Source organism: Macrotis lagotis, chromosome 4, assembly GCF_037893015.1.
Source record: "Macrotis lagotis isolate mMagLag1 chromosome 4, bilby.v1.9.chrom.fasta, whole genome shotgun sequence".
In the NCBI taxonomy this organism is placed as follows: Eukaryota; Metazoa; Chordata; class Mammalia; order Peramelemorphia; family Peramelidae; genus Macrotis; species Macrotis lagotis.
In genome coordinates this window covers 80,628,981-80,649,135 of record NC_133661.1, presented here as the reverse complement: position 1 = coordinate 80,649,135, position 20,155 = coordinate 80,628,981, and the positions used below count along the sequence as shown (strand labels likewise).

The 20,155-nt window shown below is 44.1% G+C and overlaps 1 protein-coding gene across 1 annotated transcript in view; it reads left to right on the top strand.

Moving 5' to 3' along the window:
• The first annotated feature begins 1,984 nt into the window (after positions 1–1,984).
• The window catches only part of TBC1D12 (TBC1 domain family member 12), a 133,477-nt gene continuing 115,306 nt past the window's right edge, over positions 1,985–20,155 (top strand). Inside the window, 3 exon segments of the mRNA XM_074233334.1 lie at positions 1,985–2,264; positions 2,266–2,518; positions 2,732–3,281. Coding sequence (XP_074089435.1) covers positions 2,040–2,264; positions 2,266–2,518; positions 2,732–3,281 — 1,028 coding nt within the window. The 5' untranslated portion in view covers positions 1,985–2,039.

The following is a 20,155-nucleotide window of genomic DNA, read 5'->3' as shown; positions in this document are numbered from 1 at the left end:
GAGCCACAGATTCTCAATGAACTCATGGCTCCATTTATGCTACTCTTTTCTTGCCTCTTCCATCCAAATGTTATAAGAAGGCCCCTTACAAATCAGACTGTAAGCAGAAGCAAAATAGTTTAGATTAAGGAAGGTATTGTCATCCCCAGCATCATATACATACATGAAACATACAGAACTGTCTTGTCCTTCCAAAACACTATTCTCACGAGGTCACTAATAGGGACAGAGTATGAGATGTACTTCAGATGGACACAAAAGGAGGCTGTGTGACCTTCTAGGTAGATGTTCTGTTCTCCTTATGGATTGTGTGGATAGATTAATATCTGTTAAAGCAGTGTTTCTGATTGCTGAGAAATCAGAGATCAGATACCACTTTTCAAGGTGGAGGGATTTTGGTTAAAGAAAGCAGTCTCCTCTTTGAAGATGGCAAGCCTAGAGGATGGAGGCAAGAATGAACTCTTTTCTGTGGTCTTTTCCACTCCTTCCTCTTCCCTTAAATTCTTGATATTTATGAAACCCTATTGCTACATAAATTAAGAATTCAGAATCAATGTTGCCCAGGTGCAAAGAGTAAATGAAATTAAATTGGAATGTCTAAGTACTGGCAAGATGCTGAAAAATCCCGATGGCGTTTTCTTGTTTTCTTTTTTAAAGGTTTTTGTAAGGCAATGGGGTTAAGTGGCTCGCCCAAGGCCACATGACTAGATAATTAAGTGTCTGAGGCTGGATTTGAATTCAGGTCCTCCTGACTCCGGGGCTGGTGCTCTATCCACTGTGCCACCCTAGCTGCCTCCCCAATGAGGTTTTCAATCGCTGATTATTCAATATTTTGTTCCAAGAACACCATGCTTATAGGATGTCAGGAAGAAACAAAGGGATGAGACTATAGTCAGTCTCAAGGTCGGGGTCTTTGAAGGAGAAACTCAGAACCCCCCTGGGTGGTTGTGGTATAAATGTATCAGCTTTAAGATCATAATGACCTTAGACACATCATAGTAACGTATAACAACTTATACAAAATAGGAATTCTAAAAGCTATAATAGACTGTAGGGTAGTTAGGTGATGAGGTGGATGGAGTGTTAGGAAGACTCTCTGAGTCCAAATAGCAGCTAGGAGACCCAGCGTGCCTCAGTTTCCTCATCTGTAAAATGGACTGGAGAAGGAAGTGAGAAACCATTCCAAAGGGGCCAGGAAACGAAACCAATAACGCATCCGGGCAATGTTTATCTATGCTTTGCTCAGGAAGGTTGTCTTTTCTTTGTCTTCTCACTCTCCCGTCAACGCAGACTCCGGGTCTTCACCCTTTGTGGGGAGCCTGCTCGGTGCTTGGGGGGTCTCCGTTCGGAAAGGCCCAGAGCAGTGCAGACCCCTCGAAGGCGGGGGCCAGGCCGGTGACCTGCGATGCCTTGTCGCCTGGCCTGCGGCTGAGCAGGGCCCGGCTCTCGGGCCGGGAGCTTCCCCTGGGGCCCCGCAGCCCGGCTCTCGGGCCGGGAGCTTCCCCTGGGGCCCCGCAGCCCCTTCCCCTGGCCCGCACGTGGCCGCTTCCCCTGGGGCCCCGCAGCCCGGCTCTCGGGCCGGGAGCTTCCCCTGGGGCCCCGCAGCCCGGGAGCTTCCCCTGGGGCCCCGCAGCCCGGCTCTCGGGCCGGGAGCTTCCCCTGGCCCCGCAGGCCCCCCGGAGCTTCCCCTGGGGCCCCGCAGCCCCGGCCACCCGGCCCCAGGCCCCAGCGGCCACCCGACTCCAGGGGGCGGCGGCGCCTCCGGCCGCCGGGGCTGCCCCGGAGCCGGGCTCTCTAGGCCGCGTCTCTATGGTTCGGGGGATCGTGCGGCGGGGGGCGGCGGCGCCCGGACCGGCCGCCGTGCGCGTGCGCGTGCGCCCAGCCGGCGTGTGGCCGCGGGCAGCGGCCGGGCCGGGGGCGGGGGCGGGGCGGGGCGCGTGGCGGCGGGGCCGCGGGCCCGGGCCCTCAGAGCCGTTCGTGGGCGGCGCGGGCGGGCTGCGGGCCTCGGCGTGCGCTCCGGCCAGCCGCCCGGCCTGCGGATGGTGGGGCCGGAGGATGCCGGCGCCTGCCCGGGAAGGAAGGCCGGGCCGTGCCCCCCGCCGGGGCCCGAGGGGAGGATGCTAGGGGCCCCGGGCGGCCCCGGGGGCGGCTGCTGCCTGCGGCCGCAGGAGGAGGGGGCGGCGGCGGCGGCGGCGGCGGAGGAGGAGGAGGAGGAGGAGGAGGAGGAAGAGTCGGAGGAGGAGGAGGAGGAGGAGGAGGAGGAGGGGGGAGGGGGCGCCGCCGCCGCGGCTGATCCGGCGATACTTGGCGGCGGCCGGCGGCCGGCGGGAGCCGGGGCTGTGCCGCTGGGGCCCCCCGCGCCTCCGCGGGGCCGGGGCCGAGCCAGGGAAGCCCCCGCAGGGCGGCGGCCCGGGCCCCCCGCGCCCCAGGATGACCAACGGCGACTCGGGCTTCCTGCTGGGCCTCGAGGCCGGCGCGCTGCCCGCGGCCGCCCTGCCCAGCCCGGCGGCCCCCCTGCCCATCCCGGCGGCCCCCCTGCCCATCCCGGCGGCCCCCCTGCCCAGCCCGGCGGCCGCCCTGCCCATCCCGGCGGCCCCCCTGCCCAGCCCGGCGGCCCCCCTGCCCAGCCCGGCGGCCGCCCTGCCCATCCCGGCGGCCCCCCTGCCCAGCCCGGCGGCCGCCCTGCCCTGCCCGGCGGCCGCCCTGCCCATCCCGGCGGCCCCCCTGCCCATCCCGGCGGCCGCGGAGGGCGGCGGCGGCGGGCGCTTCCTGCGCTTCCCCCGGGAGCCGCGCTGCTGCCGCGCCTCCGGCCCCCGCCGCCCGCCCGTGGCCCACGAGAGCCCGCCGGACGGGGCGACGCCGCTGGAGGAGCCTCTGCGGAGCTGCCGCCTGGGAGCGGCGGAGCCGGGGGCCCCCGGCCCAGAGGACTCCCGCGAGGAGCCCGGCCCCGGCCCCGAGGACGCTCGCGAGGAGCCCGGCCCCGGCCCTGGCCCCGGCCCCGAGGACGCCCGCGAGGAGCCCGGCCCCGGCCCCGGCCCCGAGGACGCCCGCGAGGGGCCCGAGCGGAGGACTGCGCTGGGGGCCCCGGCCCAGCCGGGCTTGCACTTCACGGACGTGAACTTGAACTCTCGGAACACGTTCGAGGTGAGCCGCCGCCAGAGCGCCCCGGACCACCTGGCCCAGGAGCCGCCCGGCGCCTCGGAGCTGGGCCCGGCGGGGGCTGCGGCCGGAGCCCGGAGGAGCGGCGGCGGCGGCGGCGGCTTGGCGGACTTCTTCACCAGGTAGCGGCGGGGCCGGCGGCGAGCGGGAGCCGGGCTGCCCTCGCTGTGCGCGGGGAGGGGGCGGAGCGGAGCGGGCGGAGCAGGGGTCCTGCGGGGCCGCCGGGCTGGGCAAGTGCCGCGGCCCCCCGGGCCCGGCCCCGGCCCCGGCCCCGCGCCGCGACCCCTGCCAAGCGGGGGCCACCGGCCGCCAATCGGTGCCCTCCAGGACGGGAGATCTGTGGCCCGGGGCTCCCCGCGGGGACGGCTTCACTTGGGTGGAGCGGAGCAGATGGAGACCTCTGTACCTGGTTAGAAATAGCCTTAGAGAATGGCCCACCAGCCCCTGACTTTTGCGTTGTGAAGGCAGGCAGAAGTGGTCAGTTTTGCACCACCAGCTTACCCCTCTCCTTTGAAGCATTTTTTTTTGAATCCTTTCTGTGACTTCTCTACCCCAAGCATCCTGAAATAAGAGATCTTGGCCTTTCAGCATTTTGGGGGCAGAGACTTTGTACTTAATCTGTAACATGCCGAATTTAAGTTAAGGACTTAAACCTGCTAAACTCGACATGCCATGCTTGTAGGTGTATGAGGTAGCTGGAGCCCTTAATAGTCCGTAGATACCTTTAGATGAGGTTAAGTAGGAGGTCAATAAATATTGTTGCATTTTCAAAGGATGAAGCAGATTTCTTCCGGCAAATTTTAATACACATTTTTCCAGCATATCTTCTGTTTTTGTAAGCTGGTAAAGCAGACAAATACTTATATTCTTAAGTTGTTAAATTTTGGTCTCCCAAAGTCATTGTCTCTGCTGCCCTTCTGAGCCTAGTACCTAGTGAAGATGGCATATTAAAGTTTGACCTTGATATCATAGTATATTGGAAAGAGAAATGGATTTAGAATGGACCCCCCCCCCATCATTTATGACCTGTTGCCAGTCACTTGACCTCCTGTTTCCTCATATTGAAGAGGAGGAGGGAGTTGGACCAGTTGCCCTCTAAAAACTCTTTCTACTCTAAATCTATGATTCCTGTCATTCATTTGATAAAATGTCTGTTTTTCAGGATACAAAGCTGCCTCATTCTCAGGTTTTCTTTGTCACTTTTGCTACTTGTGTGAGTTTACAAAAGTAGTAATCAAATAATTTAACTCTGCCTTAATGGGGCAAGTAGCAAGAAGTAATTTTCATGTCTGTGGTGTCAAAAGTACAGTGCAAGTTGAAAGTCTCGATTCTATAGTGGCTATACTCTAAAACCCACACTAGTTGGAGATTTATTATTATTATTATTTTGTCTTTATTTCTAATTCAGTTCAGCTCGTGTAACAGGTGTTGTTTTTGTTTTTTCTTTCTCTCCATGAATCTTCCATCTGTGATGGGAGGTAGTATAGTGTAGAAGAGAGAGAACAGATGACCTTTTTGAGGCTCAGTTTCCTCTTAAGTTCCTTATGAGGAAAATATTGTGTAAACTTGAAGCTCTATGTAGATACACATAGTGTATGGAAGCATGTCTTTTCTGGAGGAGGTATCATGGTACAAAGTGGACTGGATTTCAAAATCCTGGCTCTGCTACATCCTACCTTTGTGACCTTGCAAAAGTGTTTTGGGCTTCTGTTTCCTCTTCTGACAAATGAGGAAGTTGGACTTTCTTTTAGCTCTAAACTTAAGATCATCTGTGACTATTTCTATGTTATTCTTCATTATTTGGTGTAGAATGGTACACTTTGGTCTAAAGAGAACTTTTTGACATTCTACAGAAAAGAACTCTGACTTGGAGAGAAGGAATTTGCCTGGTGTGTGTGTGTGTGTGTGTATGTATGTATATATATATATATGTGACCTGGTTTCAAATTCTGCTTCTGTGTTTAAAACCCTCTGTTTATTTTGCGTATATTGTATGGAATATGCTTTGTCTCCCTTAAATTTCTTGAGTTCAGGGACTATTTTGTCATTCTATCCCCAGTGCTTAACAGAGAATCAGACTGAATACTTGGTTGAATGATTACTATATATGTGACCCAGGAGAAGTAATTTCACCTCATTTTGCCCTAGTGTTTCTAGGGCCCCTTATGACTCTATTTTTAGGATTCTGTGCTTGACCCCAGACCACAAGGATAGTTGATGACAGAATCCTGACTAGAACCCAATTTTTTTTTTTTTTTGCAAGGCAAATGGGGTTAAGTGGCTTGCCCAAGGCCACACAGCTAGGTAATTATTAAGTGTCTGAGACCGGATTTGAACCCAGGTCCTCCTGACTCCAGGGCCGATGCCTTATCCGCTGCGCCACCTAGCTGCCCCCCACTGCGCCACCTAGCTGCCCCTCACTGCACCACCTAGCTGCCCCCCACTGCACCACCTAACTGCCCCTAGAACCCAACTTTCCCTATCTCCAAGTCTCCTGTTCTTTTCCTTCCCTAGGTTTTCTCTCTTCCTTCTTGTCATTCTTTTCCATCTACTGTCTTCTCTTCTTAAATTGGTCTTAATATCAAACTGAAATACATTTCTTTGTTTTCATTGAATTAAAACATTTTTATTTTAAAAGAATGAGTTGAATGTTTTGCAGAAAGGACAGAACTCCTAATCAAACAAAATAACATTGGACTCACATAAGGAAGTGTTTGTGGATATGTATTCCATTATCCTGGAGTGGAGTTGTTTGGGGAGGGAAGAGAGAAGCCCACTATACTCCTTTAGGCGAGATGGTAGATGGTTTGTGGCTTTTCAGTTGAGTGTTCTTGACTTGATTTGCAGTGAGTGGGGTGATGGAAGAAAGTTGAACTTGAGCACATCTTCTACTTTATGGGGACTGGATTATGTAATAGCAGAAGGTGGACTGGCTTATTTTATGAATTGTGTACCTGAAAAAAGCAGGAGCTGAATTTCTCAGCCACCGCTGAGTGAGCAAGAAGGAGCTTAGACCCAAACTTACTTCTTTTCTTTCTAATAGCCAGGTTCTACCCAGGCCAACTTTGTTAAAAATCTTTGTTTCCTTAAAATTTAAATGATAATAGCAATATATATATTTTTCTCAGAAAACTAAATTAACTGTCTTTATTATTTTGGCTTTGAATTCTAAATTCTTAAAGATTTTTTTTTTTTGTCTAGGCCATGACAGAATTAAATTATTCATATGAGAATGAATGGCTTTATTTTTGCCTTAGTAGTATCATGAGCCCCCTTTTCATCACATTTTACTAGGTCATTTAACACTTCTGTTACTTCTTAGGATTACACTGTCACAGTTTTTGTTTTCATACTCATGAGTTTCTCTAGCTGTCTTTAGTTAGTTTATAATAGTCACAGAATACCTATATAATAATTGAACAAAAATAAGTATAAGTCGCAGACTTTGAAGTTTACTGACCTGAATAAATTATGAGTAATCTTTTCTGAGTCTGAAAAGATATAAAATTGTAGGTTCAAAAGCTGGCAAGTCCATTTATTATATAGTTTCTTTCTATCATAGCAAATGGTGACATGAATGTTAAACAAAACTCTTTCTACAGTTGTCACATTGGGGACATGAAGAACCATTTACTCCCCATAGTGACTTCTCTAATCCATTTATGGATTAGATTCAAATGTCGCCCATTCTTCTTGACAAAAATGTTGGTCAGCATAATATTCTCTATTGATTTCTTGTATTTCTTGTAAAACAATATTTTTTTAAAAATAACATTAAAAAATGTTACCTTTCCTTCCAAATATAATCCTCTCTCCCTCCAGAGAGCTGTCTTTTGTTACTGTAGATGATGACAATGATGATGATGATGATGTTTGCCCTTCATTCTCAAAGAAGTCCATGACATCAGGGAAGTGATGCCATGACAAGCACATGTATTGGATTTTGAGTGAATAGGATTGTGTGCTAAGTCACCAACCCCACTTTCTCCTCCAAAGTCTGGAGGAGAGGCAATAAGGGTTAAGTGACTTGCCCAAGGTCACACACCTAGTAAGTGTCAAGTGTTTGAGGTTAGATTTGAACTCCTGTCCTTCTAACTTCAAGGCCAGTGCTCTTATCTGTTGTGCCACCTAGCTGTTGTTACAAAGAATAGAAGAAAGAAGGGGGGGGATACTTCTGGAATCTGGCAGGAGATACATTTTTTGATTGATTCTCTTGGGTCATTATAATTAACATTCAGTTTTGCTTTTTATTATTTAGAGTTCCTTTGTCACAATCATTGTACATGTTGTTTTTCTGTTTTTGTGTGCTTTGCATCAGTTCATATAAGGCTTCCTGTATTTTTTTTGTATTTTTTGTATTCATTGTGTTTCATTACATGAAATTTGTTTAACCACAATTTATTTAACCATTCTTCAGGCAATGGACGTCTATTTTATTTCCAGGCACAAGGTGTTTTTTAAAAAACTATATGATTTGATTTTTTTCTAAATTGTTTTTCAAATTTATCTAGCCATAGTTTACCCTGACCAAGTTGCCCTAGATCTCCTATAAGCCAGACTTTCATAACTTGTGCTTAGCATACCTCTTCTGACTCTTTTTTTCTTCTTGTTATGTTAAAGAAAAATTTTAAATCACATCCTGTTTCCCACCTCCTTTTCCCTACTGATACCCTAATGATAAATAAAAAATGTTATTTGGTCTTTAAAGTTTATTAGTTATTCAAAGAATTTACAAAAGCAAGCAAACATTTTTTTTTAAGAATTTTGCAAGGCAAATAGGGTTAAGTGGTTTGCCCAAGGCCACACACAGCTAGGTAATTATTAAGTTTCTGAGGTTGGATTTGAATTCAGTTACTCCTGACTCCAGGGCCAGTGCTCTATCCACTGCACCACCTAGCCGCCCCAAACAATTTGTTTTTTAAAGTAGTTCCACCATAAAACTTGACATGGTAAAACATTTAATAGGGGAGATAACTGGAATATATGGGTATAAAAATTTTCCTGTGAGACCAAATTGGGAATCTACTCTTTTAATGATTCCTTTGTCTTTTAGATATATTGGTATTCAAGCTAAGGAATAATATAAGGAAATAAATAAAATTTTAAAAATGATTACTATTTATACACACGTACATACATTATGGACAATATGCTTAGGATATGAAATCAAAAAGAGGAAACTATACTAACCAGTTTGATTGTTAACTTTTAGACTGATTGATATTTATAGTGCTTTCAGGTTTGCTGGCCCTTTATATTGTCTCCTATCCTTGAGATTAGAGATGTCAAACATGAAGTGGACTATCACTTTCTAATGTTGAACCAGATTAAAATGTAATTGGGAAATGTTTAAAAAAAATAAATGAAAATACAGTAAAACATAGGTAATGTTAACAGGTGGTTTTCTTAATATGTAACCTTGCAGGGACCCTTATGTATGGTTTAGTGGCTCCTGTTTCTATTTGAGTCTAACACCAATGCTCTTGACAACCCTATGAGTTTAGCACATTGAATAGTGAAATGAAAAAGAATTCCTCAATCATAAGAGGCAGTCCTAGGTTCAAATACTAGTTTGGGATTATTGCTAGAACATTCTTGGCAATTCACTAATTTCAGTGGAATGATGATTTCAAAAATCAGATTGTAAAGAGTGAAGAAGACAGTGAAAGGAATGGAAGTGTATGCACCCTTTGTTGGCAGCCTTCTCAAGGAGTTAGCCACAAGGATGGAGAGCTAGAGGATGAAAGTTAGTTGTGATGGGTAAATAAATGAGGGAGACATGGATGTTTATAGACAGCAGGGAAGCATCCTATAGATGGGAGAGACTAAAGATTAGTGAGACTGGCATGAGAATGAGGGACAGTCTACTAGAGAAAACAGGATGGAAAATGGGATCATTTATGAATGCAGAGGATTTTGCTTTGGCAAGGAGAAGGGAGAGATGGGGAATAAAAATTTATCTGTCCATCTGTCTGTTCATCTTTCTGTTTATATATCTATCCTCTTATCTATGTCAAGTTACCCTGTTCTTTTCAGGGCCGCTCCCTCATCTCTTCCTTGTGGCCCCCAGTAGTTGTAGCATGTGCAGGAGCAATACTGGTCATTTTGACTGTTGTCTTGCCACTGATTTTTTTTTTTAAAGGCTGCTCAAAGTTTATTAGTATCTGTTGAGAATAAAGTAAATGAAGTTACTGAGACTGCTGGAAAGCACATAGGTGATTCAGATAGTAAAAAAAAAAACCAGTGTGGTTTCTTTTATTTGATTTTTGGTGTTTTGCTTTTGTTTTCCTTTTTAAAAAAACCACACACACATATCGCAACTACTTCTACACTTAAACAGCCTGTCTATTCTAAGGGAATAGGTGGGAGAGGAAAGGGGAGGGGAGGGGGAAACGGGCTCTGATTTCTAGCACACTTCAGAAGCGGGGTGAGGGGGGGGAGCAGCAAAGAGGGTTCTGCTGCTCATGCAGAAGGCCCAGTGTTGGTTTTACTGGGCTCGCTGACATGCTGCTTCCTCATGGTCTCCTGAGCCAGGTCACAGGTGATCGTGCCTTGAGCAACCTGGAAAGTTCCTGAGTTCTCTGGGGATTCCAATACAGTTGTTGTCATGAATGGATGATTCGACTTTCTGAAGAAGAAACTTGCCCACCAATGGCTTGGGTCTGATTTAGGAAGACCTGGATGGTGGGGGATCACTACCCCACAGTACTCAGCACTTCCACAGGAGCTGTTGCTGGAAGTGGAATCCAGATGCCTTCAGTAGTAATCATGGGTTGCTACAAGTGAACTGCTGGACGGGATTGCTGCCATGTTGCTTGTTCTTCTTGTGATGATGTAAACCTTAGTGGCGGCTCCCGGGCAGCCCCTGTCAGGCAGAGGGCTGCGGTGGACGATCACGGGTGACCTGGCTCTGGGAAAAGGCTCTAGGCCACAGAGCCCATTTTGTAAAGGAGATCATGGGAGGAAACTCCACGGCAACGGGAAATGCGAGAGTTCTTTGGGTTTCTACTGATTTTAATGAATGAGGAAGAGAGAGTCAAACTAACTTTGAGAAACTGCTGCACTTAAATCACACATCATCCATTATTTCATTCATTTTGAAGTACCTCAGGATCGTGATGTCATTGGTCTTCGAAAACGAGGAACAGCAACAGTTCCCCTTATGAAAAGTTTTTGGTGAATTTGTGTTGACTTTTCATGACCACGGCTTCCCTTTCTAAATACTCAAAAACCGTTCTCTTCTTCATGTTTATTGTAGAAGTTTTCCAGGAATAAGTCAAGCTGAGAGTTTACAGTGTACAGACTCTTTTTCCTTCCTTCTTTCTTGAAAATTGGGACATTTGCTCATCTTTAGTCCTAAACCATCTCTTAAGGCTAATGTGAGTGTTCACACTGTCCAGCACTAATATGGCTAGCAGCTCAACAATCCTAGTACTATTTCAGGACTTTGAAACACAGTTCTCTTCCCAGTGATTTGAATTCATTTAAGGAGTTTGGTGCTATCTGTTTGTCCCTTCATTTAACTTGGGTTCTACTCATTGTTCCATCCTTTTCCAGTCAAAAGACCTTTTTCCTTGAGAGAGAAACCAGGAGTAAAACAAAAGTCAAACCTGATCACGTCTTCATTTACTCGAAACTGTCTTATCCCTTCTTTGATCCTTCTCTTGATTCAAATTCAAATACAGCCTTAAAAATAGTTTGTGGGAACAAGCATTTATTAGCACCATGCTAAGTACTTGATAGATATTTCCTTTGAGACTCATTACAGACTGTGAGGCAGGTGTTAGGATGATCCCCATGAGGAGATTGAGAGGTGAAGGGACTTGCCTAGGGTCACAGCAGTTATATGCCTGAGGTGAAATTTGAACTTGATCTTGCTGATTGGAGGCCAGCCTCTAGGCATTGTGCAATCTACCTCTGTAAATGAGATAGGTTGGAGGAGGAGCTCATATCACCTATGAGCTCCAATACCTATGGTATTGGAGAGATGGGAGTTGAGAAGGGGAGAAAGAAAAAGCTCTCAATCTCAATTTTTAGAGTAAGATATGAGACAAGTTGAACAGGTGGGAGGGAGGAGGCCACGGGAGGTTTGAAGAGGTATAAAGAAAAGTCTTGGTCAATAAGATAGAGTTGTGATTAGAGGGGAGCAGACTTTCCAATGGTAAGAAATCTGAATGCCACAATCCTATTGAAAATCCTTTACTGATTCACAGACATTACATTATCTTAATGTTCTTTGGTTTACTTCAATGAGGAAGATAAAGGATTTAATGTTGGGTAACTTAATCTAGGATTTGTGAATTAGTTTATAATAGTTGACAACTGAATTTCTTTAATTTTTAAATTTTTTTTGCAAGGCAATGGGGTTCAGTTGTGTGTCGCCAAATTAAGATTGAGAGGCTTGGATTCACATCATCCCTGGGATTTAAAACTGCTCAGGATTTTTTATAGAAGGCTTACAAAGAGTATAGAAAACTTTTTCTCCTCCTAGAAAAGAAGTAAGTGCTTTGAGGTCAGGCCTAGGTGAGGTTTGAATGTGAGAGAGAGAAAGAGAAAGAAAGGGAAAGAGAGATAGGATAGGCAGCCATGAGGGCTGGCTTAGCCTGGCCATATAGCAGGGGGGCCCATGATTTTCTAGGGCCTAGGCTGGGAGCATGTGGCCTAAGACAGAGAGAGAGCCATCCTTGCAAGGTAAAGGAAGGCTGAAGAAAGAGAGAAGGGCAGTCCTTTTCTAGAGGGCTTAAATGCACTACTATAGTGGGTAGTGCTTGGGGAGTGGTCTAGCACCTGGCTCCAGGTATTCTCCACTAGGCAAGCTATGTACTGTTCCTTCCTGTCCCGAGGTATGTGACCTTTTAAGTCCCAATATGTCATTTCCTGTCACATCAGTGTAAGCTTGACCCATCAATGATTAAGGTCAGGTAGCTGGAGGAAAGGGGAGCAAGCCAAGGCTACTCCCATCCTGGAATGGAGTCACTTTGTACAATATTTTTCCTTCCACAAAATTTGTTTCTAATCACATCTGCTATGTTCACAATTCCCTTATTCACAGTGATTAATGGTCACATAGGTAATTATTAAGTGTCTAAGGCTGGATTTGAACTCAGGTCCTCCTGACTCCGGGCTGGTACTCTATGCACAGTGCCATCTAGCTGCTCCTGATAACTGAATTTCAGTAAAATTGATGTCCTTCATTATTTGCATTTAAAAGCATTCTAAGAAGGGTCTTTAGTGTTCCTCAGACTTTTAGTGGCTTCACACAAGGTATTAAGCTCCTGATTTAGTGGGATCTTGGAAGTGAATTAAGAACATATTGATTTTGATTAATTCCAGTTTCTGTGATGGGAAAAGAATCAACACACTTAAATGATGCCAGTCTGGACAGCAAGCAGTTCTACTCTGGTGACTTATGATGCAGTTCAGTAGCCCTCCTGTATGCAAAGCATATTCATTCTTTCTTTTTGATAAAATTGTCGAAATAGTTGTGCAGTGGTGTAGGATCTTTAACGTCATACATTTTAAGAGGTGAAAAGGACTTTCGAGATCACCTAGGGCTAGTTGGCCAACCCCTTCATTTTTATGGTTGAAGAAGTAGAACCTTGTGTGACATACAGACTTAGCATTGCTGCCAGCAAGCTCAATTAAATTAGCTCAATTTGGATTTGATTTAAGGTTCGACATTAGGAAATCAATATATACCTTCAAAATTAAAGACATATTTGCAATTTTATCATGTGTGATTTTTATATTTGCATGTACTTTGGCCTAATTTAGCTAAATTAAATATCTAAGTCCTCCTAGTGTTGTGTAGTAGAAAGATCACTGCAAAAGGAACTGACTGGACTGGTTGTCAGGAGACTTGGGATAGGGTCTGGAGCTGTGTGACTTATGGTACTTTGACAAGTCTCTTAACCATTTAGTTCTCAGGGACTTCATTTTTAAAATGAGGATAAAAATACTTTTACTAGCCTGTATTGTGTAGTTTTGAAGCATGCACTTCTTTTAAGTGTTGTGTAAATATGAACTACTATTATTATTATCATTAATCAAGAAGAAACTGGGGCATATTCAGAGATCATCTTTGTTCCCATGGAATTTACTGTCTAGTAGAGAGATATATCTTAAATAATGCAGAACAAAGTATGTATGATTTTTAGCCTAGGTAGTCCTTCAGGGATTTGAATAATAACCCTTCTGCTTCCTAGTAGAGAATTTAATGTAGCTTAAAATATATGGTGGCTAGTCTTTTGTTTCTTGGCACCTTATCTAGGCTGGTCCATAGACTGGTTGTTTATACATGAAGCTTTTCCAGGTTGATATAAGACCTGTTAGAGCTTGTATTCTGATGTAGCAGATGATGCTGAAGCGTCAGTCTGGATTTGTAATGTCTCTCAGTGTGTGTATGTCTGTGTATGTATATTTATAAACTTTTGACCTAAATGTTGAAGAGATCAAGAAAGGCTTCATGGAAGAGAGGGCATTGAAATGGACTTAAAAAAATAACTTTGGCAAGTGGATGGGAGACATAGGTACCAGCATTAGCAAAGTAGTGTTTACTATGTATATTTGTGTAATACACTTTTACTAGCATGGAGTCTTCAGAAGGCTAGAAAGAAAGGTTGGTACCAGATTGTGAAGGGGGATTGACTGGCAGACTGAGGAGTCTAATGAGGAACTATTGCGTTTTGGGCAGATGAATGACATAACCAGATCTGTGCATAAAAAAGATTCATCTGATGTCCTTGTGAAGGAGAGTTGAGGGCGAGGTTCTAGAGTTTAGGGGGCTCATCTCAATCTGGTGATGGATCACTGCAAAATTGTCCCCACAAGTAGAATATTTATAGACTGGCAGTTTCTCCTTCCTGAATCTTTTTAAAAGAACTTTTATTTATTTATTTTTTTTAGGTTTTTTGCAAGGCAAATGGGGTTAAGTGGCTTGTCCAAGGCCACACAGCTAGGTAATTATTAAGTGTCTGAGGTCGGATTTGAACTCAGGTACTCCTGACTCCAGGGCCAGTGCTCTATCCACTGTGCCACCTAACCATCCCTTAAAAAGAACTTTTGAAGAAACTTTAGTATCTAAAGACTTGATTCTTGCCATTTCAACCTTATATGGGCTTGAGGTTGGCTTTAAAAACCTTACCTTTCCAGTTTGTTTCTCAGTGTTAATTTGTCTCCTACTGCAGACTCTTTCTCTATCATCATCATCATCATCAACCTAGTAACTAACACTGCTTGTACATTTCCACTGTACCCTTTCCTATTTACCCTTACTCCAAGGGTTAGTGCAGAATGGTCAGTAAGAAGAAACCAGTAACCCTTTTCTTCCTCATGCCTTTCTCAGATCCCCAAATCCCCAGCTCCCTAAATCAAGAAGTCGCCCTAACATCTGTACTGTTAGTTGATCTATTCCTTTGCGATGAGTTGTTGAGGCAATTTGCATAAAATGCTAAAGTTTGCACTTTAAGTGAGATCCTCAACTCCTAGCAATTTTAAGACTTGTTATTATGCTGACATAAATTTTCTTTGAAGGCACCATATACTTTTCCTTTCCTTAATTGTTTACACATTTGGAGAGTAACTAAAAAAAATCGATTTAGTTTCCTCACAATTGCCCAAGTTAGCCTCTTGTATGGTCCCTACAAAATGAGAAGTTGAGGAATTAGAAACATTTTAGAGATGATTTGATGTTCGGAAAGATTTCCTGTGGTTTGCTCAAGGTCACCCAACCAGTGGTAGCAGGGGCTGGACTAATACTAGGACTAAAGCTGTTTGTACTACATTGACCATGAAAGCCTCCTGACTCTAAGATCCTTAGAGCTCAAAAGCTTCAGGGAGACCTAGATGTGCCCATAGTCACTTGGGTAGTGATGAGCAGAGCTGGGATTGACCATGGACCATCTGATTCCCCAGAACAGTGAGTACCTTGACAGCTGTTATAAGGCCTGTCTCTTGGTGAACAAAGAAGCTTCAGGAGACATCTGGTTGCCTGAAGTTTGATTTTCTTCATTGCTCTCAAATGAATTAGGATCAAATTGGCTGTTCCCCCTAGTGAGGCAGAGGGTGCCTGTCATATACCACTCTTGCCTATGCCCTCCCATGCCATTTTTTCTCATCTGCTTTCTAGATGACATCCTTTCTCCTCATTCTGTCTTTTGGTTCTGTCAAACCATGTTCATGCTATTCTCACATTAAACTATCACATCTCTCATCTCTGTGCTTTTGCACATGCTGCCTTCTCTGCCTGCAGTGCACCCCTTCATCACCTTGGCCTTGGGGACTCCTTAGCTTCCTTCTGTAGAAGACTTTTCCTGATCTTCCTTCCTATGTTAGCCTACTCTCTCCCTATTTCCTTATATAAATCTATTTTGTTTCTACTTATAGATGTATAGGTTGTCTGCACTGACAAAATGGAAACTCCTTGAGGTTGCATAGTACCTGGCCCATAACCTTGTGGCATAGGGAATTCCTGGATGAGGAAGCTTTGCCTGCCAGCCATTTTGCTGTAGGCTTGAGAGGCACTCTGGTCACAGAGGACAGGAGAAGGGATGTAAACCTGGGCTTTCTTGACTTTGAGGGGACCAGCTCTCTACCTACTCTGTCATGTTGCTTCTCTGAACAGAAAGTCAGTGCTTAATAAGTATTTAATTGATCTTGAACCAGATGAAGAAATGAAAGAAAAAGCATATATTATGTTTACTTTGTGCAAAGCATTGTATTAAGTATTTGAAAATACAAATTAGAAAAGCAAGTCTCTCATTGTCCTTGCTTTAAAACTGGAGAAGAAACAAATAAGAGACTTCAAAAGCTGTAAGTCAGATGATAAGGCAAAGCTGAGGTACCTTCCTTCATGTCAAAGTCATTCATGAGAGTTCAATACTTTCTCAGGTTGAGCTGTTGACAGCCTCAGGGACTTTATTTTTTTTTCTTTATAAAGGTTTTATTTATTTTGAGTTTTACAGTTCCCCCCCCCAATCTTCCCCCCCCAGAAGGCAATTTGCCAGTCTTTACATTGTTTCCATGTTGTACATTGATCCAAATTGAGTGTGATGAGAGAGAAATCATATCCTTAAGGAAGAAACATAATGTATAAGAGATAGCAAGATCAGACAATGAGATATCAGTTTTTTTTTCTAAATTAAAATTAATAGTCCCTGGTCTTTGTTCAAACTCCACAGTTGTTTCTCTGGATACAGATGGTATTCTCCTTTGCAGACAGCCCCAAATTGTCCCTGATTGTTACACTGATGGAATGAGTGAGTCCATCAAGTTTGATCATCGCCCCCATGTTGTTGTTAGAGTGTGCAATGTTCTTCTGGTTCTGCTCATCTTACTCTGCATCAGTTCATGCAAATCCCTCCAGGCTTCCCTGAATTCCCGTCCCTCCTGGTTTCTAATAGAACAATAGTGTTCCATGACATACATATATCACAGTTTGCTAAGCCATTCCCCAATTGAAGGACACTTGTTTGATTTCCAATTCTTTGCCACCACAAATAGGGCTGCTATGAGTAATTTTTCATTATCTCTTCAGAGTATAGATCCAGCAAGTGGCATTGCTGGATCAAAGGGTATGCACATCTTTGTTCAGAAAGGTTGGATGAGTTCACAGCTCTACCAACAATGTAATAGTGTCCCAGATTTCCCACAATCCTTCCAACAATGATTGTTATCCTTTCTGGTCATATTGGCCAGTTTGAGAGGTGAGGTGGTACCTCAGAGAAGCTTTAATTTGTATTTCTCTAATAAGCGATGATTTAGAGCAATTTTTCATATGACTGTGGATTGCTTTGATCTCTTCATCTGTAATTTGCCTTTGCATATCCTTTGACCATTTGTCAATTGGGGAATGGCTTTTTTTTTTTAATTTGACTCAGTTCTCTGTATATTTTGGGACTTTCTTTTTTCTAGGTCTCCAGTAGCTATGGCTTGCCAGGCTCTGGCAGGACTCAGGCTGGAAGTCTGGCTTATGGTTTGGGGGCTGCTTCTATTCCCTGGGTGGAGGAATGGAGTTGAGAGAGCAGGACTGTGGGGGAAAGACAAGGAGCTGCTCTTTCCAGAGAGATCTGTTCCAGGACCTCTGGGGGTTCACCCTGCTGTTCTTTAGGGACACCTTCCTCTTCCTCAGGGTGCCTCCCTGCTTCAGGTGAGCTGGTCGTGTCAGTTGCCTGACTCTGGACTCTTCTTCTTAAGGATTGTATGATGGCTGTCTGGGCCAAAGGTTCCAACTCCTGTCTTCTGTTGTCCGGCACCCAAGTGCCAGTTAACTCTGAGGTTTCTCTCCTGTGACTCTTCTCCATCTTTTTTCTCAGGTCAGGCTGACTCTCAGCCCCAATTGAGTCCTCCTCCTCCTCTGCCTAGAATGAAATGCAAAATTGTTTCAACCCAAATAGCTTATCCTTTTAGTATTCTTTTCTCCAGGCTAAACACTTCCAGTTATTTCAACAGTTTTTTTTTTTTTTTTTTTTGGTTTATAGATGCTACACTATCCTTCCCTCTTCTGGATGCTATTTAGTTTAAGTGTCCTTTTTAAATGATTTGTGCAGACTAGAAAACAGTACTCCAGATGTGGTCTGACTTGCCTATAATAAAAATAGATCTATTGCTTCATATGATCTGGACATTAATGATACTGATAACATACATTTTATATTATTTTCATCATGTCCAAGCTCGAGCTCATCATCTTCTAAACCCACTCTTCCTCTTGTTTTGGGAATCATTAGGACTTCCTACTCCCCCTAGGTTTATAATCCAGGAGTAAGCCTTGATTATTATCCTTCCTCATTCCCTTTGCCATCATAATAAAAAAATTGCTGAGTCCTGTTGATTTTTATATTCATAACATTGTTTACATCTTTACCCTCTTTTTTTACATGGACCACATTCTAATTTAGGTCTTCATCCTTTCTCACAAAGGTTATTATAATATAAACTCCATGAACCCAGTTTTATCCCCCCTCCAAACAAGTCTTCCATGCATCTGCTAACATAATCTGTCTTTTTGAGATGCAGGCCAGACCTTGTTTCCTCTTCAAAACAAAACCAAAAAAGCACTTTTGTGGCTACCTGATGCATGTAACAGATGGATGTTTTTAGCCTGCCATGTGAAACCCTTCACTGATTAGTTGCTGTTTATTTTATTTTTTCCAATTACATGTAAAGACATTTTAAAACTTGATCTTGCTTTATTTCTCTCTCCTTAATCTGTATTACTGTCAAACTGGTGCCAGCTCCTCCAGGAAGTTTTTCTTTTTTTTTTGATATTCCCCATCAGTAACTCCTGCCTCATTTTTTCCTAGAATGCTTTGTCTTGATTTCTCTTTTGATCCATCACACATAGCCTTGTGTTAAACTTATCTGAGTATGCTGTATTCCTTCTCCAGCTCCCCCAGTACAACTCGGCCTTATAAAAGGAACTGTTATTAAAGGGAAACTGTAATTTCTGTGTTCCCAGTGTCAGACACAATGCCTCACACAAAGAAGGTGCTTAGTGTTGGTGAAATTGAATTGCTTTAACAAAAGCCCTTCACTAACTTTAGCCTGGTGAATGTGAAAGGAATGCAGTTTTTCTGATGTGAGGAAAGTGAAGTACAGAGAAGATACTATTTTTGTTAATGCTGCTTTAGTTAAATTAATTTTTTGGTAGCAATATTTCATTAAGCTTTCATTTTTTTTCCCATTGAGTGGCAAATTGAAGCTTCTAGATTTTTTTTTTATATTTGCTGTCAAGTAAGGTTGTGTCTTTGATTTCATTTATGTATATATAACTTTTAAAATATAAATTTAGGTTTTAAATTATGTGATGAATTTTATCTTGTTAGTTTGAGCCTAGCATTATGTGAGAGGGATTAGTACCATTCCACAGAAATGTCTCTCTTCCAGATTTCTTTAGGATCTCTTAGTGGCCAAATTCAGTAATCTTTTCTTTAGATTTCTCCATCCTTTCTCAAACCTTTGACCTTCTTGATGTCTTCTCTTGAGGTATTTTTGGGCACTATTCTCTCCTAGTTCTTTTTTTTTTTTCAAGGCAAATGGGGTTAAGTGGCTTGCCCAAGGCTACACAGCTAGGTAATTATTAAGTGTCTGAGACTGTATTTGAACCCAGGTACTCCTGACTCCAAGGCCAGTGCTTTATCCACTATGCTACCTAGCCGCCCTTCTCTCCTAGTTCTTGTCCTCCCTGACTGACCTCTCCTTTCTCGGGTCTGTCTCCTTTGCTAGATCTTTCAGATCTCTTCCTTTAAGTATAGGCGACCCTCAGGATTCTGTCCTGGGTTATCTTCTCTTCTCCCTCTCTACTTCTTCATTTGAAGATTCCATCAGCTTCCATGTATTTAGTTGCATCTCTGTTCTGATGAAAGTGCCTGCTTGGGTGGAGGTCAGCCTGCTTGAGTTTCTAATTGCTCTAATACATTCTCCATTCAGTCTCTGAAATGATTTTCCTAAAGCTCAGGTCTGATCATGTCGTTCCCCTCCCCCCCTTCCCAAACTCCAGTGACTTACCAGGCTTCCAGTTGCCTCCTGGAACAAATAGAAAATGCTCTGTTTGACATTCAAAGCCCCCTCCTACCTTTCCAGTCTTATACCTCCCCCCCCCCCAACACCTGCTCTTTGATCTAGGAAAGGTCTCCCAGCTGTTTCCCAAACAAGGCATTCCTGGGCAGTATTCCTAGCTATTCTCTATGCCTGGAATGCTCTCTGCTTACCGATTTTTCTAACTTCATTAAAGCCAACTAAAGTTTCTTCTTTTACTGGAAACTTTGTCCAACTCCTAGTGTCTTCTTTTCTCTTAATTCTTTCCTATTGCATATTGATTCCCCTCCCCTAATAGATAAAGCTTCTTGAGGACAGGAACTGTTTTTTTGCCCCTTTTTTGTCTCCTATCCTTAGCAAAGTATGTAGCACATTGAATCTTGAGATTTTGCCAGAAAGGATGAAAAGATCATGGACGATCTTGTGTTAGCATAAGGAATTAAACATAAGTGATGTGACC